At 38.0% G+C, this 17,645-nt stretch overlaps 1 protein-coding gene across 3 annotated transcripts; it reads left to right on the top strand.

Annotated features, from left to right (window-relative positions):
- The first annotated feature begins 262 nt into the window (after positions 1-262).
- slc44a4 (solute carrier family 44 member 4) lies at positions 263-16,696 on the top strand. 3 transcript variants are annotated; one of them, XM_040021516.1, is made up of 23 exons: positions 263-496; positions 4,563-4,611; positions 4,873-4,946; positions 7,309-7,387; positions 7,488-7,587; positions 7,683-7,814; positions 8,174-8,234; positions 8,384-8,504; positions 8,590-8,595; positions 9,075-9,158; positions 9,866-9,978; positions 10,132-10,254; positions 12,085-12,184; positions 12,385-12,477; positions 12,600-12,702; positions 13,129-13,388; positions 14,355-14,449; positions 14,582-14,685; positions 14,859-14,932; positions 15,094-15,164; positions 16,095-16,189; positions 16,281-16,365; positions 16,463-16,696. In XM_040021516.1, exons 1-23 carry the CDS (start codon positions 451-453, stop codon positions 16,579-16,581), a joined length of 2,187 nt encoding a protein of 728 aa, XP_039877450.1. In that variant the 5' UTR covers positions 263-450; the 3' UTR covers positions 16,582-16,696. The 3 variants fall into 3 exon arrangements, with proteins under 3 accessions (XP_039877450.1, XP_039877449.1, XP_039877451.1); XM_040021515.1 differs by having other exon boundaries at positions 8,590-8,607; XM_040021517.1 differs by lacking the exon at positions 8,590-8,595 and having other exon boundaries at positions 264-496.
- Positions 16,697-17,645: the final 949 nt, after the last annotated feature.

Genomic DNA, 17,645 nt, shown 5'->3' with positions numbered 1-17,645 from the left:
ACTTGTACGCATTTTAAAAACCCAACAAATCTAAACATTTTTACTAGGACTACACACGCAATGACAAGGCTAAAAAGGGCTAAAAATAAGATTTTTTGAAAAGCTTCAACTGAATTATTTCTCTTTATGTATTGATTTTAGTCATGCCAAAGTATTACCATAGACCTCTACCATTACACTATGCAGAGCGAGTCCTCTTGTTAATAAACAATCTTTGGTCCACCGCGCAGGTGCGCATCCCTCAGCAGGTGCGCGTGCCGCGTCATTCCCTGGTTACAGCTGCCAGGAAGAAAAAGATTTCTTCAGTCATTAGTTGCAATGTCCGCGCTAACGCGGCGAAGCTCCCTCGGAAAAAGTCGGTTTTAGCTTCTTGTTTGTTTTAAGCTCGCAGTGTGTAGAAGAAGTTGCGTTTTATGAGTAAGGAGGAACAGGTGGAGGTCCAGGCGGAACATGGCTAAAAAAAAACAAGAAGAGGAAAATCCGAACTCCGAATACGGTGAGCTGACGTCGGCCGTTGGTGTTCTCAGAGGATCTGCTTTCAGCGTTAAAGTAAAAATTTCCAAAGGCAGCTGAGAAAACTCTGAAATGAACGAGTTTAGAGTTAAATACTTTGTGAGAGCTGTGTTCATTTTTTGTGTCACGCCATTTTTTTCTTTAGAGTTTTAAGTTAAAGTTTCTAACTCTCTCTCTTTTTTTTTTTTTTTTTTAATGAAGTGGTTATTAGCATAAACCCACTGTTTCTAACGTGGATTTTTTTTTAATGACTGTTAGGTCTTTAAAGTTCAATGATATCTTAATTATCTTCCTGTTTAACAGTAGGCCGTGTGCCAATATTAGTCTAATCAAACTGTTTTATTGTTTTACAGATAACCTAGTTTTAAAATGTTGTGACAGTTTTATTACTGACAAATCAGGACACCTCAGAAACCTGACTCTAAGAAAAAAGACACTATCCAATGGGAGAAATAAGAAGGCTAAAATAGTTTTAAATAATTGCATCCTGTCCTTTAAAATTTCTTCCATTATTAATGTAATGCTTAGATTTAATCACAGTGTCAGCTGAGCATGGCCTTATGGTCAAATGTGTTAACTGTGTAGTGTTGGGGTTCGAAGGATTAGATACTAACTAACTAAATACTTGATTATCTCTCATCTAAATACCAGTTTGTTCTCCCTGATGAGAATCCTCAGTTATTTAGGCTTGAAAGTTGCCTAAATCAATGTTTTATCATGAAAATATGTGCAGTTTATTTCTATAATGATCAGTTAACATTGTTTCATATTAGGGCGAATGTACACATAAGCACTATTGGTCTGCATAGTGTAAAAGCAGGGAGTCTGTGTTGCATTAGTTAACAGATTGTGGCCTTGTGGCTTGTGATTGTGGTTTGCACACAAACTCTAAAACTGGAGATGCTTAGATTCTTAAAAGACAAATTCTGTTGCTGCTGATGAAAACGTTTTGGCCACTTCACCTTGTGGAACGGAGTCTGCTCTGTTGGAGTAAGTCATGAGTCTGTTGGCACTCTGGCAGGTTTGATAAGGCTACAATAAACAAACCCTCCCTGGAGGTAAACATACATGGATGGATGGATTTCATGTCCTTCCATATAAGATGTAAAAACCAGGTGACCACAGCATCACTGGCAGCTGAACCTCTGTTTCTTAAAAGTGTGTGTGTGTGTGTGTGTGTGTGTGTGTGTGTGTGTGTGTGTGTGTGTGTGTGTGTGTCAATTCAGATGAGTGGTCTAATGATGATTCAGCTTTAAAGCTATTCTTTGTTGCTCTGATTGGCTTCACAAGGAAGTAGAAATCATTTTCAGGGCTTTGGACACTTCCTGATTCATTAGTGAGAGATTTGTTTGCTCCCTTTTTTGGAGCTGTTGCACTTTGGTCTCGGTTAAGAAAGTTTAGACAGTGTTGAGAAAGATGTGCCTTATTGCAAATCATTGGCCACAAAACTTGTTAAGCCTGCCTGGTTCAACAGGTGAACCAATGTTAGAACATAACTCTGTTAATAAAGCTAATGTAGGAGACAGGAGAATCGCACATAGGCTTTATTTTACATTCTTAACACATTTATAAAATGACTGAGTTAAATAAAGTGATTTTGGTGTCAGCTGTCTGATAGTGAGTTGGAGTTTGTAGATTTGTTGCTGTTCTTGGGATCATTGTCCTGTTACATTACACAGCAACACACAGCCAAGCTTAACCTGTCAGACAGGTTTGGCATTTCACTCTACGACATTTGACAATTTCCCCAGTACTCTTAATAATGGGTTTTGACACCTTTAATATATATCAATAAAAACATGGTTTGATGCTCATTAGAATAGGTTCCTATTTTTTCCAAGGGTAGCTACACTGACAAAGACAACTCTCATTCCACAGGTCGGATTCGAACCAAGCTGTACAGTATATGGTCGCCTGCTCATCCCAGTGAGCTAAACTGGCTCTTGTTCATGGTTGACTTTACACAGTTGGTATGGGGTGTTTGTGCTGACATGGTTGTGTCTGTCTGAAGGACACTGTCCTAGAACTCTTGTGATTTGTTCACATACAACTTTGCAAACTTAAATCCTGCAGCCATGTTCTTTTGTGGGAGAATAAGCTTCTTCTTTCTTTTTCATTATTTTTTTCAAATTGATGTTCTAATAAGAAAACCTTTCTCCGGTTATTGTAGCCATTGGAATGTTTAATCACAAGATATCCAGGAGTCGCATAACATTTGAATATTTAAAAAACCAAAAAAAAAACCCATTGTAAATCAGTCTATGCCGGCTACAATTAACCAAGCCATAATTTCTTTTTACAGACAAACCGAAGAATTTAGGTAACATCTATGTTTTTCTTTGTGTCAGAGTCTCCTTGTGCCACTTCTATGTTAAGTCATTGCTTTAACTGGTTGCATTGCTGTGGGTTTAAAGGACTAGGTCTGTTCTGTCATCTGCCTCATTCATCTTAAGACAGGGTCATGCGATAACTTTCGTATTCATGGTCCTTTGTAATTTTTTCAAATTCAAGCTGTAAAATACCAGCCTGTATGAGGTTCAAAGTTTAAAGGTTTAAGGCTTTGCATCAGTTTTTTACGAGGGAAGAACTGAAAAGTTGTGTGTCATCTAAAGGTGCAGACTGTCATTTACTCTAAACACACAACAGCGTCCTAGCAGATGAAATCTGACACTCACGGAAAAACAAACCAGTGAAAAGCTGTCTGTGTTGTCAGCATTTTGTATCTCTGACGTTTCTCTAAGTATTTCTCGAGTGGAGATTTGGAGGACGTTAGTGTAGTCTTTTCAATGAATTGTTTGTTTGACACACCTGATATTTCAATGACTGAACAATACTGAGATGAAAAACCTTCTGATCTTATGTGTTGCAGTAATTGGCATTTTATTAGCCCTTCCTGTTTTGAAGGATTACACTATAATGTACAATTAGCTTTTTGTTATGGCCACTTATTGCCAGCTTTGAATCACATGATTGGCCCTGAAGTTCATACATCCTGTTGTAATATTTGCATCCTTCTCGGAAAGCCTGAGGGACTATGTGCAATGTTGACACACTGTCCTTTCAGCTCTATTCAAATTACTCAGTGAGACGACTTTTAAATGTTGTAACTTTTAAGCTACCTTATGCTATTAGTTTTCATAAAGTGAGGAGTGCAGCTTTTTCTTATGATCAAATATGAAGTACACGTGGATTACAAAGCCATAAATCATTTAGTCATTGTAGTTAATACCATATGAGGGTGGCTTGTCCTATCGGGTTATTCCTGCTCGACAGGATAATGCAGATCTGACTTTGGTGGATGGATTTTTTTTTTTTTTTTCAGCTGAAAGTATCTCAAAGAAGTTTCCTGAGTTTCATTGTTTGCAATTAAACTAGTACACTTTGCTTTGTAGAGGCAGGACAGTCTCATTGTTTCAATTCAAATTCTATTAAAAAAAACTATGTCGACAAATGATTATCCTGAGAGCTGCTGCTGTCAGTGCTGTGCCTCACTCAGTAATTTTTTTTTTTACTCCCTATGGTATGATTAAACATATATTTTCTAACATAAAATATGCATTTTATTTTATATTCAGACCCGCTTGATTTGTAAGTCCACTGTATTCCTTGTTGGTTCCTGCTAACTGTCCCTCTCTCTGTTCCAGGAAACAACAATGACATATTTCTTCCTAGTAATTCAATTCCTGTCATAGTGATTATACAGCAACACCTCTATGAACAATCAGCCCATAAAATATGAATGCAAGTCTCTGAAAGTTTTCCTTATTCACTTAGAAGTAATTCATTAACTTTAAACAGAGGGTGCCTGTTTAAACTATAAGAAATATTTCAGGAACTGGCTAAATAAAACTCCAGTATAACCAGATGGCAATGGTCAAAATGTCTTTATCCAAAAAGGCCTGTTTTAATAACTGCACCTTGTCCATTGTTGCACAGTTATACATTAAATCAGCAGTTCAAAAATGTGTAAGAAACTGCTAATGTGTCCTTGATCATCTGTTCACAAATAAGGAAGTTGTTGATTAATGGCGAATGTTTGCCTTTCCCAGGACAACCAGCGCAGTTTGACCATAATTTCAAAGGACCTGTAAAGAATAGGTAAGTCTGACTCAAAGCTCACTGGATAGGTGGTGAAATTCTTACATTTTAACCCCCCTGTCCTCTGTCCAGCTGTGTGGTTCCTGGTGTAGTGTGTGTGTGTTTTCTGTTGGCCTAGGAAGACACATTTATCACATTTAATGAAGACACATTTAACAAAATCAAAAACCCATGCAAAGCTTACCTTGTTCACTTTACTTAATACTATCTCACTTTCTTTTTCTTTTCTTTTTTTTTTTTTTTTTTTTTTTTTTTACACAGAGGGTGTACAGATATAATCTGCTGTATCCTCTTCCTGCTGGTCATCATTGGCTACATAGTAGTTGGCGTTTTAGGTAAGAGAAACCCAACCCTGCCAGCACAGGCATTATGTGCCCAACTGTGTTTTCATATGTCCTCATGTTTTTCACTTCATACTCACTGCTGCTATATACTATAAATACTATAAAATAATAATGACAATAATAGTGAAAGAAAGTCCTAGGACTAGGATTTGCCATTGAGGAGACAAGATGCAGTGGGGATAAAAGAGACCTGGAGTCTTTTAGTCTTCCTCACAGGTACTCTAAAACGGCGGTCGGAAGGCAACAACTCAAACTCACTGTGAAGTGGATGGTTCAAACAACTCATAATAGAATGAGCCTTTCTAAGCACATTTCTATTGTAAATGGCCAAAAGTCCATCTTGCCAGCGCCCTGAAATTTTGCTAGCAGTTTTTACCAGAAGTCCCAACCGATTCTTATTCTTCACCGTCAGGTTACCAAACCAGGCAGCGATACAAAAAGACATCACAGATTCGATAAAACTTCTATAAAACAAGGACAACATCTCAGATGAGACATTAAAAGATCTCATTTTCCTTAAAAAGAACAGTCTTTGTTGAACTTTTTTAGTAGTGGCATCAGCATGAGATTCAAAACACAGTTTATGGTCAAGTGCCACACCTAGATATTTATAACTCTCAATTATCCCAATATCGGCAGATTTAATGATAGTGGGTGATGAGCTATAAGAGGACTTCCTAAAATCAATAATCATGTCTTTAGTTTTTGACACATTAAGTGAAAGGAAGGACTCATCACACCAATTCACAAAATCATCTACAACCTGTCCATGGCCTGACTCGTCCCCCACTAGAAGACTGACGATCACTGTGTCGTCAGCAAACTTCAGGATATGTCTGTTCGTGAAATTGCTGCGACACTCATTCGTGTACAGAATGAACAGTAGGGGAGAGAGGCAACAACCCTGGGGTGATCCAGTAGAGGAGGAGAGCACATCAGAAAATACATGATTCACCCTCACGCATTGTGACCTATTAGTCAGAAAGTCTGTCACCCAGCCGACCAGACTAGCGTCAAGCTTGAAATGATTGTAAAGCCTGTCAGCAAGTAAGAAGGGTTGAATTGTATTGAATGCTGATGAAAAGTCAGCAAATAATAATCTTGCATGGGTGTGGGGGGCCTCAAGATGCTTATACAAGAGATGCAGGAGTGTGACAGCAGCATCCTCCACACCTCTCCCTGCTCTATAGACGAACTGGAAGGGGTCAAGATGGTGTTCAACATGCATTAAAATCTCCATCTTAATTATCTTCTCAAATAACTTCATCACTAAAGAAGTCAGAGCCACAGGCCTAAAATCATTCAGTACCTTAGGAGAACTGCCCTTAGCAACAGGAACAATGATGGCATGTTTCCAAATCTTAGGTACTGTCTGTAGCTCTGAAGAAAGTGAGAAGATATGGTGAAAAATCCCACTCAGCTGATCAGCACAAGTTCTCAGTACCTGTCCACAGATGTTGTCAGGTCCAGGACTCTTGCTTTTAGTGTTTCTAAAAAGATTAGCTACCCCCCTCTCATCAGTACAAATTGATGGGGGAGTGATAGTCTTTTCCCTCAGTGTGCTGGTCTGCCTAGAACAGTCAAAGTTCTCAAAACGAAGGTAAAAACTGTTAAGACTGTCTGCCAGATGTTTGTCAGAGGTAAACCCCTCTAAGGTCTAATTAGTCATGTGTCCGTCTTTTTCGTATGAAGCTACTATGTAGTTGATATAAAGAACTAGGTAGGGTGGAAGAGCAAGCCTGCCTCTATCCAGCAGGCTATAACAATATGTAACCCATCAAGTCACTAGTTAACTTTCTGACTTCACAGAAACTACTGGTTTTTAGAATCATTCATTGTTCATGAATTTTGTTGCATTTAGACCAATTCGTGTTAACTGTTTTTCCCTTTTGTCAAACCAGAAGATTCATTTAATGGCAGAGATTTACAGCTCTTGATTTATAAATGCCAAGTAGATTTACATGATGTAAAGGATTACACTTGTTGTTTCTTTCAGTTGTTTAGTTTCTATTGTTACTATGAACAGCTATGTTTTTCATATAGTTCCAGTCAGCAGCTTTTTATTGCTCTGTCATCAAACTCATTCCAACACTCAGGGCCATCTGTTATCTAGAGCAAACACAGCGGCCTGATGGGTCATGAAGTGACCTTATTTGTGTGTTCAATGGCTAGTATTTCCCAAATCTATTTCCTCCATTGAGATTATTAAAAGCACTGCACACAAGGGTGGATTTATAGTGGGAGAAATCTGCAAGCAACACATTGAACAAGATGGATTAGGTCAAACATTTAGATGATTGGCTTTTAGTTTCTTTCTGAGTATTAATTTGTGCTTTTTTCCCCCCTCTGTCAGCTCGGATCTATGGAGATCCAAGAGATGTTCTTTACGCAAGAAACTCAACTGGCTGGTTCTGTGGAGTTGGGCCAAATAAGTAATTTAACCATTGTTTAGAGTCATTTTATTTAAATATAGAAAATATATACACACTTAATAATATAATATGAAATAAAAACTTTATTCATGTCTTTCAGAGACCGACCCAACTTGCTTTACTTTGACATTCTCAAATGTGCAACGTCTGTCAATGTGATGGCAAGTGTTCTCAATGGTTTCCAGTGTCCAACCACGCAGGTATACACAGCTGCTGCAGTTTGCTGTTCCTGTTCAAACTCTTTACTTTCCTCTCTGTGCTGCATAAATATTCCTATTTTTTTCATTACCCATAGGTGTGTGTGAAAGAATGTCCCTCTGACTTCTGGGCCGTGAACATACAGTCGTACCTTCCAAATGAAAAACCTGCAAACGTTTTCAATCCAAATTACTGCGTGCCATCTCTTAACCTCAACAATCCTAACTTGGTAAGCTACAAACGGTGTTTAAAAGAAAGTATTCTTGTCACGCTACTGGGCTGGCGGCGTGAACAGCCAACTTTGTGAAGATCATAACTCGAGAACAGGGAAACTTGAGACTTTCAATTTGATTTTCAAATCTCAGTAAAGTTTGAATATTAGTGACCTCGATGCTTAAAGTCAAGGTCAGAAAATCTTAAAATAACTTGCATTAACTCATAGAAGATGTTGCGTAGAGGTTTCAGATTTATGCCATAGCTGCAGTCTAGGAGGCAGGGCTAGCACTGGTGGCTGTCTCTATTTTTATGTATTCTATGTATGCAGTATTTATTTTTGGCCAAAATGTGATTGTTAAATATGTTTTTCAGAGTGTTAGTGAGATTGTACAAAAGGAGTGGTGTCCTTTCATGCTCATACCTACAACCCCTGGTCAGTAACAAATTCACATTACTGCTTTCATTTAAATTTCCTTGTATGTTCAATACACAGTACAGTACCTTGTGTATAGAGATCTAAAAAACATTCTAACTCCATATTTATGGTTAATTTTATTTTCCTTTTTTGTTCTGTGTGGTTAGTGCTGGGGAGATGTTTTCCTGATATCACAGCCTTGGGGAACATACCTTCATACTTTGCGAATGTTCCAGGCTTGCCTGCCTCAGTGAATGACACTGTTGCCCTCATCAAAAATGGCACTGGGTAATAGACATTATCAAGATGACTATGAATCTAAATGAACCCACAGACTTTAATAATCTTGTGTCTTTTTCCTCCTTATCAACAGCACAGGGTTGGTGGTTTTGTGAGTCTCTGTTGAGCCGTAGCGTAGCAGCTAGTTCTAGTTGCTCTTGTTGCTGCGTTTAACTCACTTATACACAGCGGCCTTAGATTTCATGTGACACACTGTCTTGGGATTTGCAGCCCTAAAGCATTAATGAGTAGTTGTCTTACACTCTCTGTCTGCCTATGCTGAATATCTTGGGTTATTTCTGGTTTCTATGACTTTCCAGCTTTATTAGTGTCACATTAGACATGTAGAACATAATTATATAAAAATGGTCACTGTTGGCTGCATGATGATCTTTTCACGCACCTTTTAATTACCCCCGTACCACTTTTAGAAATGGGTTTTAAATGCTGTTGTTCGTTGTTTTTGTTTTTTTTGTTTTTGTTTTTCATTTGTAGTATTTGTTTTATCTGATGATGACTTTTTACTATTTAAAAGCAAAAGTGCCACCATCACATCTTGTCCTGTTTTGTCTTCGTTAGGGGCATTATCAACAGCTTGAACGCTAAGGACATCGCCACCCGAATCTTTGCAGATTTTGCATCGTCATGGCCGTGGATCATCCTGTGAGTTTCCCTGCTGAACCAGCATTGCACACTGCCACCTGCTGATGTACAGATAGAAGTCAGATTTTGTAATGAAGTTTTGATGATATCGAATAAGCCTTAACACAAAGTAGTAGTGTCAACTTAATATCTAAAATGCTGTATCAGGTGCTCTGTCTTAATAAGAAAACGAACAGAATACATTCACTTTCAATTATTATTTTTAACATAAAAATAAATGATTACTGTATATTAATATACTTGTCAGTGATTTCAGATAATGTGTTTGTTATCAAAAAGGTCCCAAGCTATTATCTAAAGCATGTGGTTATCAGCATATATTTACCATCCTCTTCATGAGGAACACCTGCACAGTGTAATTAAATTCAATAAGAACCTTGACACAAATTCTGCTTTTACATGATCTATGCATTTCCTTTTTGTCATGTAGGTTAATGATTTCAGTGTATTGCAAATACACTACTGCCCTCACAATTGCTTCAGGAGCAAATATAAAATATTACCTAATGGACAGTGTCAGCAAAAAAGTAAATGGTACCAGTAGAAATTGTGGCAGAGGCTTTGTATGAGATTACATTAAGTTGGATATGTGTTCTTAATATAGTTTACATCTTTCTCACGGCTTTCTTTTTACCTTAAAATCGTTGCTTTAATTTCTTATAAATGTCCTAACTGTCCCTCCATCCTGTCCACCTGTCCTGTCTCAGTGGTTTGGTGAAAGCCAAGCTTGTCAGTCTGTTGTTCCTGTTGCTGTTGAGGTTTACCGCTCCAGTCATGGTGTGGGTCCTCATCATTGGAGTGTTGGCTGCTGGAGCTTATGGTAAATACACACCTGGAATAGTTTTTAAATCAGCCACACAGAGATGCAGGGATGTCTGGATGCAAAGAGGAACTAGTTATTTTATCTCTTGAAATACAAAGTGAAGTTAAAAAAACAAAACTATTTTTTTCTTCTTTTTTTTTCTTTTTTCAGGAATATGGCACTGCGCCTGGGAATATATAAACTACAAACAAAACTCTGCTACCATCACTACAATTGGATTCACCACAAATTTCCAGAGTTATCTAGAAGTCCAAGAGACTTGGCTGGCATTCTGTGAGTGTCATTAAAATGCTATTTAGTTCTAACCTTTGCTGTGCTGTTCAAATGTCACCAAATATTTCTCTGTCTTGTCTTTGTAATGTTCTCAGAGGTTGAGAGCGAGCGAGCTGTGGGTGCATTAATAAGCTAATTGGGTCAAGTGTTGGATATAAAAGTAATAAAATTAATCTAGAACTGGAAATTATGCATTTACACTAGAAAGAAAGTGCTTTTCTTTATATGGCCATTTTGACAGAGTTTATGCACAGCAGCTATTCTGTGGTATTTTACAAGTAAGAGTACAGAGGAAAAGAGAGGTATAAAATCTAAATAAACAAGGACATTATTGGCACATTATGTGTGTACTGAAATCAGTATATCTAAAAATAAATGCAATAAAACCACTGTTGGCTTGCAGGAATTGCATGTCATGTTTACAGCACCTCTTGAATAATGACATTGTAAAACGGATTCAGTAACACAAATATCCTTTATTTTGGGGGTTATAGTTTTCTTTGTTTTACACTGACACATTAAGCATTGGTAGCTTAATGTTGATTGTCAATCTAATCCTGTGCATACATATATATTTTTGAAATAAAAGTAGGCAAAAAGTTAGATTCTTAAGATCATACATGCCAACCCTCCCGATTTTTCCGGGAGAATCCCGAATTTCAGTGCCCCTCCCGAAAATCTCCCGGAGCGACCATTCTCCCGAATTTCTCCCGGTTTTCCACCCGGACAACAAAATTGAAAAACCATATCCCAGATTGGCCCAGCCAATTCCAGTTTCCAACAATGGCTACTATTACCGCAGCTACTTAGTTTCAATATTACTCTTATTTCTCTTTCTGGGTCACAAAATAAACTTTTAACATATTTTCAGCCGACAATGTAGCTGTGTAAACTTCAAATATCTGATCCAGGGAGAACAGCAAACTCCCGGCACATCGTTTTCAAACCACCGCGGTCTTTCGCTACTCAGGTTAAACATGATATATAAGTCACTTAACTTAAAAATGTTATTGTTTGGTCTGTGTCAGTGTTTTATTTGTTCGTGAGTAAATCGGTTTGGCTGAGATTAAAGTTATTAGATTAGATTAGATAAAATTTTATTGATCCCTGGGGAGGGTTCCTCCCGGGTTTTTGACACAGGTGAATAAACGTCAAACAGAAAACTGATTAAACAGAAGTGTGAGATGGTCAAAAATCTACGCCAGCGTCCGGTTATATTTTAGACAGCAAGGAGCAGACGATGACGTAATTCTGAAGGCTAGACCGTCCAATTTCACAGTCGCTCATTTCTGGTCTACCTGGCTGTCGGAGGACCCGGCCCACTTAGATCGCGAAGGCCGGGTTCTCAGGTGGACACAGCCTCTGAATTTGGACACCCCTGTTGTTTCTGGCCGATAAATAAACATTGTAAAATTCAAGTTTTTTGTATATATATGTATATGTATATCCCCCCCCCCCCCCCCCCCCCCCCCAACAGCCCTTTTGAATGTCTCCCTAATTCTCAGGTCTCAAGGTTGGCAAGTATGGTTAAGATTAATCATTTAAAAGATGAATTCTTTTGTGTGTCTGGGCCAAAGGCCACAGTTTATTCGGCAGTAGTTACACACAGTAAAATATACAAAACAAGTATACACATACATGAGTAAGGTACATAGGTATATAAAAGTTCAAAGCTAGGCATGTTAAAAGATCAGAATAAATAAAGTACATTACAAGTAAAGTAACAGGGAGAACACATGTGGGTTAATATCTGTGTGTATGATTGTGGTGTGTAGCAGTTGGGTGTGGGCTTGTGTTCCTTTTTGTGACTCTCGTTATTCTGCTCCTCAGTGATAATTTTATGCATAGTTGAGGGGATCCTTCTGCTGACCCTCATCTTCTTACGCACAAGAATCCTCATTGCCATCGCCCTCATCCAGGAGTCCAGCAAGTAGGTTAAACAAAACGAAAAATCATCCACAGGACTGACTCACTTTTAACAAACGTGATGTGAATAATTCAATTCTTAATCTTAAAAGGGACTCTATTAGTTTTATTTATCACAATAAAAGTAACAGTGCGTTTTTATCTTATTGTGAAAATGTCACAAAACCTTGGCATGACCTCATGATGTGTGTTGATATTCTGCAGAGCTATCAGCTACATGATGTCCACTCTGCTGTACCCTGTGGTCACCTTTGTTCTCCTGGTGGTGTGTGTGGCTTACTGGGGGGCTACTGCTTTGTATCCATTATTGTTATGTTTGCATGTGTGTACATGTTATTCTCAGGCTACACTATGGTCTGTAATATATAGATGATATTTGATAAACGCTTTCAGTTCTTTTCTTAAACAAATGGATGCAGATATTTGGCTACTTCAGGAAGTCCCACCTACAAAGTGGTGGCTCTGAACTCCACCATGAACGACTGTAGTAGTATCGATGGCACCAAGAACTGTGACCCTCTGGTGAGTCTACTGGGGATAAATTTTCAAAACATTTTTTTTCCTTGACTTGTCTAGGAGATAATTAACTGTAATTCAATTCAGGGTCACCTGATCCAGCCCCAACTATAATCTTCATAATAAGGCTGAAAGTTTTGATTTTTTTTATCTTAAAAATAGAGAGGTATGTTTTGTGAATTCAAACTGGGACCTGGCTCCATAGCAAAGGGACCTGATAGCTGAAGTTTTACCTCACGGTCTTGGAGCAAAGTGTTGTGATATGATGATTGATAGAGTCTTGTCATTCAGGATTAAAGAGGATTTAAAACTATTGTTTAATTGGTTAATAATTGGTTTACTGTTTGTTTGTTTGTTTTTGGTAGCCTTTTGGCAAATACATGCACAACCATTTCATACGCCATCACTGCTACTTTCTTGTTCTCCTCGCAGAACTTCACCTCATCGGATTACCCGAACTGCCCCTCAGCCAGCTGCATCTTCATCAACTACAATAGCACGGACACCTTCCGGAAGAACCTCCAGTACCTGCACATCTACAACGTGGTGGCTTTTCTCTGGTGTGTCAACTTTGTCATTGCTCTTGGACAGTGCACGCTGGCTGGAGCTTTCGCCTCCTACTACTGGGCTTTCGAAAAACCGTCTGACATCCCCATGTTCCCTCTCTTTGGAGGTTTTATACGCTCACTCAGGTAGGTTAATGAGCAACTACCACATCCTGCAACAATGAATGAGTAAAGAGTAAATGACCCAGAGGTGCCATTTTGAGACCCAATTCTTTTTATATGATTACAGTATGTTTCAGAGGATAACGCGCACACAAAGCCTAATATTTTCATAATTTATAATTGGGGGGGCTGAAGAAATATTAGAAACGTGGATTATTTTTCCATTAAGCTGCCGCGGATGACTGTGAACATAACTTTGTTTTATGTTCTGTAACTTGTCAAACGTTTTTACCTAGAAGTCAAAGTCTTCAAGTAGAGGGTGATTCTTAGTACAGGCCGACCGCAGCAATTAAACCAGCCACATCTCTATTTTTTATTTTAACTCTGATTTGTAAATTGTCTGCTGTACACAGCTAATCTAATATTTCCTGACATGATGTCCCACATAAGTTTTGTTCTTCTTAAAAAAAAGAACTGCATTATCAATGCTGCTATTTCATCATTCATTCTTCAGCACGTTGCATTCAGTAGACAGTAGACACATGTCAGTATAAAAGATGGACATGCCAACATAATGCCAGCCACTGATTTTTCATGTCCTGTTTTGAAGCCTTGACTTGAGCGCTGTAATCTTAGTGTTTTGAAACCAGATGTCATGAAGCTGATCAGACTGAGAAACTGAGGGACACCCCATTCATTGCTAACCATTGGCCATATCCTAAGTAATACTCCTTCCTGACTCTAAAAATGATCCTAATTTACAAAATGGACTTGATGTTGTATTTACGAAACTAACAACTGGACCTAAAATCTTACCACAGAGCGAAGGAGCTAAAGAAGATTTTCACTTATGTCTTTGTAAAAACAGAAGCGTCTGTTTAATTGTCGTTGCCAGTTTTAGGCAGTTCACTATTAGTTTAGTTTTTACACCTGGAATCTACATATATCTTTTAAACTGGCTAAGAATACAACATGTAATGATTTTTCAAGGTACCATTTGGGCTCCTTGGCATTTGGTGCTTTGATCCTGACCCTGGTTCAGATCATGAGGTTGATCCTGGAGTACATTGACCAGAAAACAAGAGGTAAGAGTGATAATATTCTCAGATGTCACTGCCACTGAGGATACGAGTAAAAGTATATTTTGAAATAACTGGGTGGTCAAAAATGTTTATATACTAAGACACTAAGAATTTTCCCTGACTTGTCGTCTCCAGGGTCGCAGAACAGTTGTGTGCGTTTTATATTGTGCTGCCTGAAGTGCTGCTTGTGGTGTCTGGAGAAGTTCATCAAGTTCATCAACAGGAACGCTTACATCATGGTGAGAGGACATCATGTGAAAAACAGCCTTTGATATTAACTATAAGAGTTTCTTTTTCTACTCTAAACATGATAAAATTTGTTTTACTATCTTTACATAATTTATCCAGTATTTCACTGGAGTCTGAAAATCACTCTGTTTTTTTTTTTTTTGTTTGTTTGTTTTTTTGTCAGATTGCCATTTATGGGAAAAACTTCTGTGTCTCAGCCAAAAATGCTTTTCAGCTGCTCATGAGAAATGTGATAAGGTTTGTGTTGTAGTTATTTCCACAGTAAAGGGTCTGTGCTTAGTACTGCATGCTTACAGTTCCTGTAATGCTTGTACAGAACATGGATGTATTTGCACGTGTTTGAGAGACTGAGTGATTTAGTGTCGTGTTTCTCCGTCCTGCCCTGCTTGTGCTCTCAGGGTTGTGGTGCTCGATAAAGTCACAGACCTGCTGCTGTTCTTTGGGAAGCTGATGGTGGTTGGAGGTGTAGGTAAGGACGACATCGATTCATCTAGCAAATCTGTCACTGTGGGGGGGTTTGTAAAAATGCTCTGTAGCAGGTTTTATGTTATTATAGAATATTTTCAATTAAATTTGTAGATTGATTTTTAATCTGTTGGGGAGCTGTTCCAATTTATATTTATAAAGGAACTAGACGAGTCTGGCCTGGTCCAAACTCGTCTGCCTTTTAAGCTGTTACAATTGTCAACAAGTTGATAAATGGTCTTTGTGCTGTGTGCTGGTGAGTGTAGTGGAAGCATCAGAGAAAACTCAAAACAGCTGCAAGCTACATCCGCAAACATGGTGGAGAGGCAAATTTATGAGATTAAAAAACAAATCAGCTCTATGCACAGCATAGAGCTGGTAAAGAGTGCACAAGGCAGAAACACTGCCAGTGTGTTTGGAAGCTCTGCCAGGGACGAAATGTCACAGACACGCACACGATGTGCACCCAGGGTGAGACGGGAACGCCCTGTCGGTTGATCACTGTGACTGACTCTGAGACACTCTCATTTAAATCACCAGTCATCTCTCATTGGAGTAAGATGATTGAACTTTGAAGTTAAATAAGTGGAAACTGGAAAAGTTCAGTTTCTAGTTGAGTTCCTGCCAAACAGAATCTGTTTCAGTTGTTTGTAGCTGCATGTTAAAACAATTAGTGCTTTAAGGGGAGCGCTAAAACACAGGAAGTTCAAACAATCAATTTAAAGAAAAAGAAAAAGTACAACTAAAATATATACAAAGCTGCAATAGTTTACATTCAATCATTAAAAAAAGCGATAAATGCTAAATTAGAAAGTACAAAAGAAACCCTGAAAATGATGAAAGCATCTCAGCAGCATTTGGTCGCTGCTGATTAAACTCTAATATCTCAGTTTGTCTGAAAGAATAGGTTCTGAAGTCTGAATCTCCTTTCCAGGTGTTTTGTCCTTCTTTTTCTTCTCTGGACGAATTAAGCTGCCGGGCTCCAGCTTCCGTTCCGAAAACCTCAACTACTACTGGATGCCAATAATTGTGAGCTAATCTCTTCTTTTTAGGATAGTTGTCCTTGTTTCCATTTTTCAGGGATTCGTCGTTGATTTATTTTTTTCCTTTGTTCCTGTAGACGGTGGCGTTGGGTAGCTACCTCATAGCACACGGATTTTTCAGCGTGTATAACATGTGTGTGGACACACTCTTCCTCTGCTTCTGTGAGTAAATACAATTTACTGAATAATGTTTGATCACATTATTTCCACATAAGCGAGCAGCGCATTGCTCACACTCGTCTTCCTGTCTCACCCACAGTGGAAGATCTGGAGCGTAATGATGGATCTGCAGAGAGGCCGTACTTCATGTCTAAAGGCCTCATGAAAATCCTCAATAAATCCAACAAGATTCAAAAAAAGCAGAAAGCTAAGGACTGAAGATATTTGTTGGGGTTTTCTGCATATGTATATGAAACCACACAAAACTGTCACACACATTCAGGATGTCTTTCTTTGTATCTCTTCACTTTTAGATATCATTAGCTAGGTTTAACAAAATTACTCTGCAATTTAGCACTTTTTAATAGCTTGCTTTTTGTTTTAACATTTATATTTAGTATTAATGACTGTACATATAAAAGGACCGAGAGATTCCAAGTAATGCAAATCTATTCATCTGTTCATTTGTTTTTCATAAGCACTTTTCTGTAAGGTGATCTTTCTGTTGCTTTAGCAGCATTTAATCCTCCTGCTGGTTGATTGGTTGTTACAGTTTTGAATGTCAGTTGAAAGTTAAGACTCAATGTACAACTTGAATTCTAGAGAAACATTTAAGCTAATTTCTAAAAATGCTCTTATATATTTTGAGATTCGTAAAGTTTTTATACATTTTTATGTTCACAATATTGTTAATTAATTGTAAAAGAATAAAGTTGTAAATATGAACATCTGCCTCCAGCAGCTTCTGTGTGGATTCTCATCGTTTTAGAGCCATTTTTTCCTACCTCTGAGTTCAGTTTCATATTTACTACCAGAATCACCTTTTTTACTTTCACAAGTAAAATATTACGGTATTCGCTATATGGTCCACATGATAGTCCTATTTTATTAGAACTTCATTAGGATTTTTGGGTAAAACCCATCTCACATTGGCCTTGTATAATGCACTCTGCAGGATTGTACTGCATGAATTGTAGATTGGGGTTTCTAGTCATTTTAAAGCTTTTTCAACATATCTGAGACGAGACCAGTTTAAAGCTGACCGATAAATCTGCCCCATTTCACAATAGGAAGAGATATTGATTTATTCACTGATCTGATTTTGGAGAGTGCCTTGTATATTGTAGTCAGTAGTTTGGGGGTTTTGAGATTATGGATAGCACCACAATTGATAGTGTTTATAATTTGACCTGATTAGTCTTAAATTTCTTTTTTCACTGTAGAATTAATTTGATGATGGTCTAAAAATCTATTCACGTTAATCCCTTATTGTAATTCTAATC

The sequence above is a fragment of the Simochromis diagramma genome, unplaced genomic scaffold (assembly GCF_900408965.1).
Source record: "Simochromis diagramma unplaced genomic scaffold, fSimDia1.1 OVJJ01000753.1, whole genome shotgun sequence".
NCBI classification, from domain to species: Eukaryota; Metazoa; Chordata; class Actinopteri; order Cichliformes; family Cichlidae; genus Simochromis; species Simochromis diagramma.
The sequence above is the reverse complement of the archived record's forward strand: the minus strand, read 5'-3'. Positions and strand labels throughout refer to the sequence as shown.